The 14,610-nt window shown below is 25.0% G+C and overlaps 1 protein-coding gene across 4 annotated transcripts in view; it reads left to right on the top strand.

Moving 5' to 3' along the window:
* Nucleotides 1-14,610, top strand: part of LOC136077936 (medium-chain acyl-CoA ligase ACSF2, mitochondrial-like) — a 54,134-nt gene that overhangs the window by 8,781 nt on the left and 30,743 nt on the right. For 3 of the 4 annotated variants that reach the window (XR_010637384.1, XM_065792287.1, XM_065792289.1), the window contains 7 exons: nt 100-277; nt 2,290-2,418; nt 2,929-2,982; nt 5,227-5,345; nt 10,137-10,184; nt 10,298-10,415; nt 11,400-11,483. Coding sequence is in view for 3 of the 4 variants with exons in the window: in XM_065792287.1 (XP_065648359.1) it covers nt 100-277; nt 2,290-2,418; nt 2,929-2,982; nt 5,227-5,345; nt 10,137-10,184; nt 10,298-10,415; nt 11,400-11,483 (730 nt within the window). In the remaining variant the exon portion in view is untranslated. Of the gene's footprint in view, nt 1-99; nt 278-2,289; nt 2,419-2,928; nt 2,997-5,226; nt 5,346-10,136; nt 10,185-10,297; nt 10,416-11,399; nt 11,484-14,610 lie in introns of all 4 variants that reach the window. The other variant, XM_065792288.1, reaches the window with a different exon arrangement.

The following is a 14,610-nucleotide window of genomic DNA, read 5'->3' as shown; positions in this document are numbered from 1 at the left end:
TAAGTATTAATGCAAACAAATGTAAAAGTTAAAATAAATGTACACATAAAATGTAAAATAATGTAGTTAAAACAAATGCAGTTATTTTTTTAATTGTAGAAGACTATGTTCAGTTTTGATTCAAAGCTATGATCATGGTAGTACATCAAACAAGAAACTTCTTTCTAAAACAATTGGAACTTTGTTGGATGAAGCCACAGAAAAATTTCCAGAAAAAGAAGCTGTTATTTTTTGTAATGATAAAAGAAGGAAGACATATTCACAATTACACAAAAAGGTTATTTTTTTTTAATCAAGCTGTTTTCTTTAATTGTCCAACATCAAAAGTTGTTTATTTTTGCTCAGCATTTTCTGTCATTCCCTTAATTAGGAGGAATGGAATGTAGATTCACTTGAAATTTAATGAATCAATCAATCTTTGTTAAATGTAAAAAATTAAATCATAAGTTATGAAATAATATAAGTAATTGTTTGTAGGCAAATTTCTCATGCTAATTTTTATTTTTTTATTTTTTGAGGTTATTAAAGTGCACTGTTAGTGCCAGTATTACCAAAATCATGGAAATGTAGCAGTAAAGTGACTGTCTTTTGCATGTAATGGCCTTCAAACCTATAACAGTTTTCTAACCTATTGCAGCTTTCTAACTAAACATTCACAAATAGTGTTTTCATTAAATGAGTAGCAAATAATAACTGTTTAACTTTGGTACAGTAGTTTAATGAATATTTCTCTTTAACTTGACTGAAAACTGAGTATTACTGTTTGTTTAAGTTTGGTAAACAAAGTTTAATTTATACTCATATTTATTTTTGGCTGAAACTTATACCAAAAAATTTGGTGGTACTTGCACTAAGGTTTCTGAAATTTAATATTACTTAATACTAATATTAGTATAGTTTTTGATAGATGGAAAAGAATTTAAATACTGATAATAAATATTTTGCAACATTTATTTTCATAATTTAAATTAAAATTGTATATACATATATACATATATATATATATATATATATATATATATATATATATATATATATATATATATATATATATATATATATATATATATAATTTCATATATATTGCTATATTCATTATTTTTAGTTTTATCTGATTCTTGTGTTTAGCACTATGACTTTTGTGTGCATTCCTTTTATCTTAATTTCTTCATGCCGATATAATACCCAAATTTAATTATTTGGATATCAATCATAATATTCAGGGAGAATTTTACAAATTGCTAATAATGAATTATACCAATTGTTAACCATGTCAAAAGAGAATTATTTGTGTAGCAATCATTGCAAAAACAAAGCCAGGTTTTTTAAATTTAAACCAGGTTTAAAATTTTTTTAATAAATAGTAAAACTAACAATGAATTATATTATTATTGGGCTATGTTTTATGAGGACCAAATATTTGGTCAACTTCATAACCAAAGTTTAATGAATATTCAGTGTTCGTTTAAATTCAGATGATAAAGTTAAACATACTTTGTTGGTGATTACATCAAACCTGTAACAGCCTCACTTTCTGTAACAGCCTTCTTACTTGTAATAGCTTTATTTTGCTGGACATTTCTATAATAAATTACACTACTAAAACTAATAAGATTAATTAAAAGATGTGCAAAAGTATTATTAACATTGATATAAAAGTACAACTTCCTGAGTTGTATATTGTAATTGCGCAATATTGGGTGTTGTACTGAGTTGTGTAATAAGCAAAGTTTGTTCTTCATAGGTTAACAATTCATTGACCATATGCATTGTTTTTAAGCAAATTTTTCAAATAAACATCAATAACACTCAAACAATAAATTTGCTTCTTCAACTAAAACACTCCAACATCAACAAAAAGTTAAACTTAAATGGTTGTTCTATTTATTTTTGGTTTTTAAATTTATTGTAACATGTAAAGTATTCTTTTTTTATAACATTGTATAATATATTGTAATTAGAAAATAAATACTTTCTCTTTATATTTTTTATATCATAGAAAAAGTATTTTTACAAAAAGTTTATGCTTAACAATTTGATTCTATAATTTTGATCACAATAATTTTATCATTTGTGGGATTATTTAGTCTCATTTGTTCAAACTGCTTTTTTTGATGATTTTGATTTTTTTTCAAATGATTAATTTTTTTGATTTTAGATTTATGTGCATTTTACTGTAGACCTGTAACTTAAAAATTTTACTGAGACCTGTAACTTAAAAATGATTATTGAGGTTCAATTTTTTCATTGTTTTTTTTTTAATTTTTTGAAATAAGTTTTTTAATTCAGGTTGATGACCTAGCTGCTGGTTTATTGACCCTTAATCTAACACCAGGAGATAGAGTTGGCATATGGGGTCAAAATCATATGGAATGGTTGTTAGTTTTTTTAGCATGTGCAAAAGCAGGATTGATTTTGGTACAAATTAATGATTTAAAGCTAATATATATATATATATATATATATATATATATATATATATATATATATATATATATATATATATATATATATATATATATATATATGTATGTATATGTATATATATATAAATATATATATATATGTATATATATATTTATTTATATATGTGTGTATATATATATGTATGTGTGTATATATATATATATATATATACATATATATGTTTTATAAAATTTTGACAATAATTATTAGGACAATAATAATTTAATGCTAATATATATATATATATATATATATATATATATATATATATATATATATATATATATATATATATATATATATATATATATGTGTATGTATATATATATATATATATATATATATATATATATATATATATATATATATATATATATATGTACATATATATGTTTTATAAAATTTTGACAATAATTATTACGACAATTATTTCTATATATGTGTTATAATTCTTTATTTTAGGTAAATGTAAATCCAGCATACAAAAGTAAAGAATTGCATTTTGCTTTAAATAAGGTCAATCAGAAAAAGTATTACTATTTTTTAAAATTAAATGTTATTTTTTAGTTATAAATATTTACAAAGGTATAAAATTGATAGTTTTGTAAATACTAACTTTTATTAAATATCGGATAAACTGATTTTCTATAATTCAACAACTCAACAGTAATCTTTGTTACAAAAATATGATCTGACATTGGAGAAAACTCTTAGAAAGTTGCATGGTAACTTAATAATGGCGAATTTTCAAAATAATATGTTTATTTTCCTAAAAATGTTGCTTCTACTTTAATATTCTTTATTTTTATAATAAATACTCACAACATCTTTTTAAAGTTTTGATACAGTTCACAATACTGATTTTCATCTAAACTTAAAATCAGTATTGTGAACTGTATGAAAATCCTATCTGAGAATTGAAACCATTTTTTTACTTACTAAATGCCAAAAAAACAAATTTCTAACCAAAAATGCTGTTTAACTCACCTTACACAGTAAGGTAAGTTAAATGTAACCTTACAAAGTAAGGTAAGTTAAACTTACCTTACTTTGTAAGGTGAGTTAAACAGCATTTTTGGTTAGAAATTTGTTCTTTTGTTGTTTTTTTCAGAATCGAAGTTCCTTAACTAATTTTTTTTCAGACTAAATTTAATGAAATTGCTAAACATTAATAGTTTGAATTTAGTTACTAGTTGTTGAAAGTTGTTGAAGTGTAATGCAAGTTAAATGTAGAACAAGTCATATATATAGAATGATAGAAATATAGATGATAAAGTGGAAAGGTGTTGTGGGTTGGTCAAGCTTCTTATTCTGGAGATACAATTAAATCAGCAAAGATTATTGTAAAATTTTGACATATATCCAAGGTAGGAATTAGGTGATCGTGAATCCTAATTTGCAATGAAACAATCTTGAAAGTATATTGTTTGAAGTTTTTTTTAAAAAAGAATTTTTTAAAATTTGTTTTAATGCAAAATAACTTTGTTAGACGAATAATAATTTTAGTTATTTGTTGGTCAGGTCGGGCAAAGTTAATTTTAAAATTAATGCATGTACTTTTTGGACCACAAAAATCATTAAGAAATGCTTGTCTTTTAAGTTTGCATATTTGCATATGCTTTTGAAGTAGTAACATACCTCATTTTTTTATTTTTAAAAGAAAAAGAGTCAAAAGGAAAGATTTTTGGTAAATAAATAACAATAAATCAGAGAGATTTATAGTTAAATGTCCTAATTGTAGCAATAGTTGGTCAAAAATATAGTAGTGAAAAATCTTTAATGAGTTTATAGATCTTAGATGAAGCATAAGTTTTTGCTGTTAGTGAGCTAACAGGATAAATTTTACTATAAACATCTTTTTTAAAATGCAAGAGTTTTTTAACTTTTCTAAGATACTCTTATAAAGTCACTTCTCTTTTGGTAGTGGGTTCGTCTTTTAATTATTTAAGTTTAGTTCTCATAATATTAAAAGATTTTTTTTAGTCAACTTTGTTAAGAATAATGATACCATTCCCATTGTCTGGTCATGTGATTATGATGTTTTTATTTTTTTGTTGTCTTTAATATTTTGTATTTTCTTAAACAACCTTCGATAGTGTGTATTTATATACATAATTTGCTAAACAAGTTCACTTTTAACTTGAGATTCCTAATATTTGTTTATAAGTTGAGCGAATTTGTGCAGTGTTATCAACCTTCGCAAAAATGTTCATCTTTTTATAAACGGTTGCAGTAAAGCAAAATTAAGACCATTATTCAATAATCCAGTTCATTATTTTTCAAAGTGTATGAAAACATATTTTGAACAAAATTTTGATGTTTAAAACTTAGTTTTGTGAGGGAACATTTTTCTTGTGAGTTTTTTGTAATAGTTTTTTTTTTTTTGTTATTTATCTTTAATAAAAAATACTAAAAATTGATTTATTACTTCATCTCATTCTTTCTTTTTCTAAACTGTAGCTGAAGACAGAAAATATCTTGAATATACATTTTGACTTATAGAGAAGTTTATAGTCGCAAGTTTTATCAATTCCTTTAAATGAAGCAAGCTGTTTCTATAATACTGTCACTTTTTTAGTTCTAATTAAAGTACTAATAAATTTGATATAGATTAAACAAATGTGACTGGAGATTAAACAAATGTAATCGGAGATTTAAAAGTTATAGTTAAAGTTGTAGCCATTACATTATGTCCTTGATTTTTTTTTAGTTTCCTGTTTTATTGAAAATAATGTTAGTCATTTTTATTTTTAAAAACAGGTTGAGATGAAAGCTCTTTTTCTTATGCCAAAGTTCAAGACATCTGACTTTTATGAAATACTTAGTAATGTTGTTCCTGAAATCAACAACTCTCTACCAGGAGACCTAAATGCAAAGAGGTTTTTTAATTGACTTTTTTTTCAAAAAATGATTAAATATAAAAGTAAAAAAATAATTAAATAAAAAAGAGTTTAGGATCTACTTCTTTGTAAGTTTGCTGCGTTAATTGATTTCTACTCAAATGTTAAAAAATTAAATGGTTATATTTTTAGTTGTCTTAAAATCATGCTTGGTCTGTGACCTTAGCCCCAGTTAAATTTAGCCTTTATATTAAGCCTGGCTAAGGTTAAATAGTTAAATTGTCAGGTTAAAAGCAAATGCTAGAAAAAATTTTCTTTGTTAAATTTAGACAGTATTAACTGCTTTAAAAATGATTTTTTTTTTAATTTTAAATTTAACATTTATGGTTCCACACTTGTTTAAATTAGACAATTTCCCATAATGTAATTTTTCTGTCAAATATGGCATTAAGTAAGAGTTGAAGCAATGGTTAATACCCTTCCTGGCATTAACTTGTTTTGCTGAACAGAACTGATTATTTTAATTGTAATATTATGGCTAGGTTTTCAGATTTTTTCTCTTTTGTTGGTAAGTTGCTTTTATTACAGCTATGGAGCTGCCCAAATATAGGATCAGTTTACTTAATATGGGCCCATAGAGAAAGAATTTTTATCAAATTTAAAATAAAAAACTATTTAAAACTGTTTATAAATGTTTATAATTTTTAAAAATATATAAACAAGATGGATATATAGTTATAGTAAATGACCAGGGTTGAAATTTGACTGGTGTCGGGGTCGGGTTTGATAAAATATTGCCGGGGCCGGGTTTGTGATTGGGGCTGCATAAGCATTTATACATCCTAAAGTATATATTTTTTTAAATTTGAAATTCATGTTATATTTTTCATATATGTGCGTATATAAACATCATGATCAACATGATCATCATCATCCTTATCATATTCATCATCATCATCATCATCATCATCATCATCATCATCATCAAAATTATCATCATATTCAATATAATCATCATCACCATAAAGCTTTAACCTATCCCTTTTATTTTTTTCATACAATATGTAATGTGCTCTCCAAGTTTTCTTACTTTTACCACTACCATTTTCTCCTAAAGCTGCTACCTCTCTACATGCTAATACCCAAATATTTTTTAATTAATTTAGTGCTAAATAAGTGGTTCCTATTTTTTCAAAATTTAAAAAAATACTTTGACCTCTCTAGCTATCCTATAATTAGTTTTCACTCTATTATTAGTTTCTTTATATAAAGGATTTAAGATTATTAAATCATTTCTTTCTAACTGTATTATTAAAGTTATTTTTGAAGGTCTACACTTTTCTTTATTTTTGAGTAACTTTCAGGGTACTGCAAGGTTCTAACTTTGCTCCTGTATTGTTTCTTATCTACAATAACAATCTTCATAAAAGTTCTAAAGTGGCTCTTTTTGCTGAAAACTCAACTTTATACTATTGTCTTGACAAAAAGTCTTCACTTTTTGATTGCTTTGAACATGAAGCTGATTTTTAATCTGATCTTGTTCCTGTAATAGCTTGGGGCTTGCAGTGACTTGTGGATTTTAAGTCTGGACTAAAATTTCACAATTTTTGTTGGAAAAAAGTTTATTTACTGCAAATAAATATTGCAATATTGTCAGCATTCCTATATTGATGAATAACAATACTCTCACTCTTGGATAAATTCTAAAAGCACATTATAAATGTAATTCGACCTGTTTTATCTGCCAAACTTATCTGCAAAACTCTCCTATTGTCGTAAGGTTGCATTTCTTCCTTTTTTCTTCAAATGCTATCATTGTCAATGTTCAAATGAGCTATCATCTCAAGTTTGTTCAACCAAAACTCATTCTCGCTTGGTTTCTTATTCAGCAAGTGGCATCCTTTCACTGTATCTGTCCTTTCATGCTATAAAAACTTTTGTTAATCCGTTTTTTTTCCTTGCACATCAACAAAATCTCCTAACTTTTACTCATCTTCATGTTTTCCTGACTTATACATCCTACAACTCTTTAAGTCTTTAGTTAACCGTTTCCTTTATTTTCTAACCATATCCTTTATTTTCTAGTAACTCATAACTTAATAGTGGTTGCTTGTTATCTTGTTGGAAGTGAGTTTGTTGTTAAAAATATATAAATACAACCTTGGAATTAGGAAAAATGAGGTTGGTAATAATTTGCTGACCTCAATCTTTTAGAGGTTGGCAGTTAGATCGGCATTGCCAAATGCCCAACCTAATTCCGAGGGCTGTAAATATATGCCAATATTTAATAAAAAGTAAATGTATGCATAAATTTATAATAAATAAAGTATTATAAATTTTTTTCTAGTCCTGGCTATAAACCCATGCTAAATCTTATCATATATGCCAGGGTAAGGGCAGGGTTGGCAAAAAGTCTCATTTTTAGCCAGGACCGGGAGCCAAATCACTCACTATTTAGTTAGGCTGTAGTCTTGAAAATTTTAAATATTAATCTTTTTGATATTCTATTTGAAGTTATTTTAATAAAAATAGTCTTCAAAACTTCAAAATTTTAATCAGCAAATCTTTAAATTTTGAAAATTTTAAAACTTTTATTTTGTGTAACAAAAAACTATGTGTAAGTGCAATTATCAGGGATATTACTAAATACCAAAATAAATTGAGTTTACAGACCACAAAAATTTGATTTTTATTTTTGTTAGAATTTTGCTGTGAAATGAGAGAATCAATGGAAGATAAGATTGAGAATTAGAAAAATAACATTTAATTAAATTATTTAAATAATAGCAATTAAAAAAACTTGGAAAGAGTAGAGTAAACTGGGGTAAGAGTAAACAAAAAAAAAGTGAACAGTTTAGCAATTTTGTTTCTTTTGCATTTATTGAAAGCTAAAACAAAAAATCTTTAAAGATGCGAGGCACCGTTTTGTAATTGAGAGCTTTGTGCTCTATCTAAAGGTGTAAAAATAATTTTAAAAAATTTAATTTTGCCTTAGCAAACCTCAAAATTCTCACCCTTGTAAAAAAAAATTTTTTTTTATTCTAAAAAATCAACTTCAAAACTCCCAAAACTAAAATTAAATTTTACTAAACAAAAAAAGCTGCTTAGTAGAAAATTTTATGATAATCAAGATTCTCTTTTCAAAATTCAATTTGCTAGTTAGCAAAAAACCAATATAAATGTTTTTCGGGGGAAGAGTAATTGCTCACACTTCTACATTAAGATAAGCATGGTTAAATTAATTAATAGTTATTAATTATTTAAAACATAAATAAATATGGCAGCCTTTGCTATTTATCAAAAAAAATATTGCTATTTATCTAGAAAATTACAAATTGCTCAAACATTTCAAGTATCATCTCAGCCTGTTTCATCATCCTCAACCGAGCCCATATCATCATCTAACATCAGTCAGCATCAAACTCCAACGATTTGCCAACTTCAAAATGCGTTTACCCCAAAAATACCGAGTTGGTGAAGATTTTTTTTGCATGAAAAAATGCAACGAACCTGCTTCTGCTGATGAAACATCTCTTTTTTTTAATTAATAAATAGTTTTTTTGTATATTTGATTAAAATAGTTTTTTGTAAACTTAACTTCTAATAAGATTAGTTTTCATTTTATTTTTAATTAACTTTGCTTGATTTTCCTAATATCCTTATTTAGTTTCGATTTAGTTAATATCTTAAAAAATTGTTATTAAAGATTAACTTTTCCCCACTTATAAGGGGAAAAGTAAATGTTTTTTTTCTTTATAAAAATCGATTTTTTTAAAGAATTTCAAAATATTTTTTCTTAATTTTTATATATTTATATAATGTAAAAAATTCTCTTTAAAACAAAAAAATAAAATAAATAAATTTTTTTTTCTTTAAAAAAACATTTGAATTTGAAGCTAAACCGTTTACTTATACCCCAGTTTACTCTATGTATTTAATAACATGATAGTGTTTGTTTTAATTTAAAGAAAAATAAGCAAGGTCGTGAGTATTGAATAAGTGGCATAATTGATCATGATGATGATCAATACTTGATCATGATGATGATCAATACTTGATCATGATGGTGATCAATACTTGATCATGATGGTGATCAATACTTGATCATGATGATGATCAATACTTGATCATGATGGTGATCAATACTTGATCATCATGATGATCAATCATCAATCTAATTAAGTTTATTGCGTTTAAAAAATTTGAATGCAATAAACTTAATTAGAATATTTAAACACAATAAAACTTAATTAGATTGAATCTAATTAAGTTTTATTGCGTTTAAAAAATACTATAGAAAGTATATTCAATTGGTAGCATTAAAAGATATTTCTCAACGTTAGGCAAAAATACACAATTTTTTGATTTTGGAACATGATTTCTAGACAACCAATTTTTTTTACCAGTTGAGTAGAAATTCACTTGAAGTTGATAAACCAGTTACAGAAAAAAAATGCTGCTGTAATATTTCCGCAGACCACTATAATATACCTACAGTAGTAGATGTCCCTCTATGTAACATATTCTGGTTTAAAGGGCCAAATTTCAAGGCCCTATTTTTTTGGAATAAAAATGAATTTAAAAAAAGCAGTTTTTCCAGGCGCCACATTACTGTTTTCCACATCTGAAAATATTAAATAAATATATAAAAAATAAAATTATAAAAAAATAAGAAAAGAAAGAAGTTTATTATAATAGTTTAATGTCACTTTTTAAAAGGTATATATCATAAATAATTATGTTATATAATTATATAAATTATCATAATTTCTTATATTATAGTTTATATACTTTATGATATTATATAGTTTAACTTTTCTTTAAATTTAGTGTGCCATCATTAAGATATGTAATAATGACTGAAGGGCCAGCAAAACAGTAAGCATTGTTAAAACATGTTGTAATTACCGAATAAAAAAGTTTTTCAATTTTACATATTCTATACAAATAAGATAACCAAGTTATTTATTGTTTTTTTTTTCTGTGTACAGAGGCACTTTTTCATTTGATGAACTGCTTTCCATGGGAGGATTTCAACAAAAACAAATGGTTTTTAGTTTAAAAAAGAAAATACAATTTGATAGTCCAGTTAATATCCAATTTACATCTGTGAGTTTAACATAAAGATATTCTCTATATTTTTTTAAGGTTTTTATTTTTTATAATAATTTACTATACATAACATTATGTAATATATACAAATATAATATAATATACTTTATATTGCACAATGTAATACTAATAAAAACTACATTTAATCATACACCTTCATTTAATCATTTCATACACCATTACATTTAGTCATATACCTGCTTTTATGCGCAAAAATTTTTTAAATGTATTCGATAAAAAAGGTGTAGATTTTATAAAAAAGATTCCAAAGTGTTATTTGAAATTGAATACAAAGTGATTTTTGAGGTCGTAAACATTGCAATATTGTTAATTATTGGTCTTCAACAACAACTGTTTAAAGTAAACTTAATATTAAGATGCATTGTTTATCATAATTAGAAAATGATTATTTTGATCAATGTAAACATAATTAATTAAATATAGTAAACTTAATTTATTAAAAACAGACTACAAAAAAAAAAAAAAAAAAAAAAAAAAAATATGGATTAGCTATTATTAAAAAGTAAATACTTTCAAGATAATAATTTTACAATTTCAATAATTCGTTATTTTTATCAAATAATCTTATACTTTTTTCAGTTCCATTATTTTACAATTTAAATTATTTTTTAATTTTTATAATATATAAGTTTTTATGAATTGTATTTTTTTATTTTAAAGTACAATTTTACTGCATTATTTAGGATAAGGAAAAATTTACAAAATTTGATGAGAATGATAATGGTGATGGAAATGATGATGTTGTGTATATATATATATATATATATATATATATATATATATATATATATATATATATATATATATATATATATATATATATATATATATGTATATATATATGTATATATATATATATGTATATATATATATGTATATATATATGTATATATATATATGTATATATATATATGTATATATATGTATATAATGATATATTAGCATCGTTTTAATTTTCAGGGTACAACAGGTTTTCCAAAAGGTGTAACCTTAACTCACCACAACCTGGTAAATAATGGTTATATAGTTGGACACAACTTAAATGTAAGCTTGGTTAATGCTCATGCATTTTTACTTTATGAAGATGGTTAGTACTAAATAAAATATTTATAAGATTATAATAAAGAATTTTATGTTTGTAGAAAGTTAAATTTATGTCTCGAACCCAGACAAAAAAAATTTTTTTTTAGTTCTATTTGAATATAATTCTTTCTTATGCTTTCAGTTTTTTTTTATCTTATGCATGTTTTCTATTTGACAACCTTTTTGGTAAATGCTTACAAATTTAAATCTTGTGGTTACTTATCCCAGCAAATAACAGCTAGTACACTGCTTTTTAGTGAAAAAAATCATGTAATGACACAAAACCATGACTACACCTTTATAAAACCTTTCTTACATTACATTAATTACATACATTAATTATTATGTTTATTTATTACTTCATTGAATAAAGTAACAAATTAATTCCAATGATTGTTGACAATAAACCCATTTGATTTAAATTATCAAAGAATATTATACGCTATTACATTTATATAAATATATGTTTTTATTTATTTATTAAAAAATATTTTATTTAATATGTATTTTTTGATAAATCTTTTCAAACCTTTTCTTTGATTACTTTTATAAACACTTTTAATTGCAAAAAACTTTATCGCAAAAACAAACGTTACATAACATAACTCAAATTTAATAGCATTATAATAAGTACTGGTTTCTAAAAATTGGTCAATACTTGATCATGATCAAGCATTAAAAAAACTATTTCATTAAAATTTTAATAAAATAAATTTAAAAAGGGGTTTTAAAAGCTAAAATTTTGTTTAAAATTTATAAAAACCATCAGACAAAAAATAAAACAAATACTGAAATATAAATTTAAATTAATAAAAAAATGTATTAAAAAGTATAAAATTCTAAACAAAATGCTTTGTTGCTGCTGTTTTCTTATTTCTAATTCTCTTAGTCAACTTGGGTATAAGACTCTCGACATTATTGCCACTAATGTTCCCAAATTGTATAACACAAAAAAATTCAGTCTACTGGGCTGCTCTGATCACTGTGCATTCTCACTGGATTCTGCTATGGTGTTGCCTCCTAATTGTGGATGGTTTCTATCAGAAAAATTAATGCTAAGACTCACTATTTTCCATAAAAATATTATGTAGTGTAACTGGTCAATATTCTATTAAAATCATGATTTTGATTTTATATTTTTTTGTGTTAGTGAATATTTATAGGAAATGATTAATAGATGTTACCCTCTGCAATCAGTTAAAATGAGAAACAATGATCCTTTGTGGATAACTCTTCAAATTACAATTTTAACAAGGGACAAAGATCATGCTTACCACAAAAAACATTAAGACATATACATTGCTCTGAGTGTAAAACTAGCTAAGACAATTGCAAGATCGAAGCGGTTGCTTGGTCTTTGAAATACTATACTTTTTGTGATATTAGAAACTTTAATAAAGGTTCTAGTATCAAAAAGAAATGGAATCCTATTAACAATATTATAAGCCACATGAAAAACCTAAAATTTTGATTCTCTCAGAGGCCATTGAATTAAACGATACCTTCAAAAGGTGTTCAAATCAGATAAGACTTTTTTTTTCAACATCTTCACTTCCAACAAGGCTGCAAGCAACCACTATTAGAGTCGAAAGTTACTGAAAGAAAAAAGATGAAGTTTATAGTACATGATAATGATTAACAGCCAACAGTTAACAAATCAGCAATAGAACAAGAAGATCCATATTGATGATCAGAAAGTATGTTATTAGATTCAAGATTAGAGAGTAAGTGTTTGTTAATTGGAGAATCAAAAACTTTGCTTATGATAGTAAGAAGACTAATGGGACGGTAGTTAGATGAGTCAAATTACTCTCCAGAATTTTTGAAAATAGGGATAAGAGATATCGCTTTCCAGCAGGCTGGAAAACAAAGCTAAGCACTTGTTAAATAGTTTTGAAAGTATAGATAACAGCTCGGGAGAACACTTCTGCAAGACTATAACAGATATGTTGTCCAGACCACAAGCTGTAGAAGAGTCTTAGCAGGAAATCACTTTAGATACAGAAGCTGGAGTAATATAAATGTCAGGCAATGGATTAACCTGTTTGTCAACTATATCAGGTAGAACGCAACTAGTGAATCAAGAGAAAACATTGATGAGAAGTTTTTAGCAAATAGTTAGGTGAGGTGACAAACTTTAGGTGGTGTTACAAAATCTGAACCATACAAGAGAGGTGGAATAATAGATTTGCCCTTATTATAGTTACTGTTAAAGATTTTCCAGAAGTTATGAGAGCCTAATTTCTGAGATTAAATACAAGCTTTTTTGACTTAAGAGTAGTGGGCTTTGGTGTTAAACAAAGCCTTTTTATAATGGGTTCTTTCAATAGTAAACAGACATCTGTTTTCTGGAGAATTGTTTTGCTGATAGATATGAAGGTAATGGTTACGATGGGAAAGAGTCCTAGTCAGCTTTAAGGTAGTTGTAAGAGGTAGGATCAATTTGATATCACTAACAACAATTATGACCTTGCCATATGCTACTAATAAATATTATGTCTGCAGGGCTCGAATTACCCCAAAAAAATTAAATTCAAAAGAAAAAAAAAAACTTTCCTCCCTCCTTTTTCCCTTGTGCCACTTTGCGGTAATGGGGGGGGGGGTTGCGCTAGTATAAAATTGTATCTTTTGTACATTGGTTTCTAATTCTTATTTTTTAATAATATTATCTCTTTTCTCGTTTGACGTAGTTTAAAATAGCCTAAGTTAACTGTTATAATTTACAACTTAAATTATTTAGGGACACCGTTTTAAAAGTAAAGTTCCTCATATGTTTGCAGAAATTTGTACTGGTGTAGCAGTACATGAATCCTGCAGATTTATGACAACATTTTTTTTGTAAGCATCACATTCAATCACAATTTAAGCTATCTTATTGACAAGGGAGCATGTTATATACACTTTTATCCTATATTTTGTATAATTACCTTTACTTTTTATAATGCAAAGAACTTATGTTAAAGTTATATCCATAATTAATAGCTGGATACGTCACTGATATATATATATATATATATATATATATATATATATATATATATATATATATATATATATATATATATATATATATATATGTATGTGTATA

This window comes from Hydra vulgaris, chromosome 03 (genome assembly GCF_038396675.1).
Source record: "Hydra vulgaris chromosome 03, alternate assembly HydraT2T_AEP".
NCBI classification, from domain to species: domain Eukaryota; kingdom Metazoa; phylum Cnidaria; class Hydrozoa; order Anthoathecata; family Hydridae; genus Hydra; species Hydra vulgaris.
This window is presented reverse-complemented; position numbering and strand designations above follow the sequence as displayed.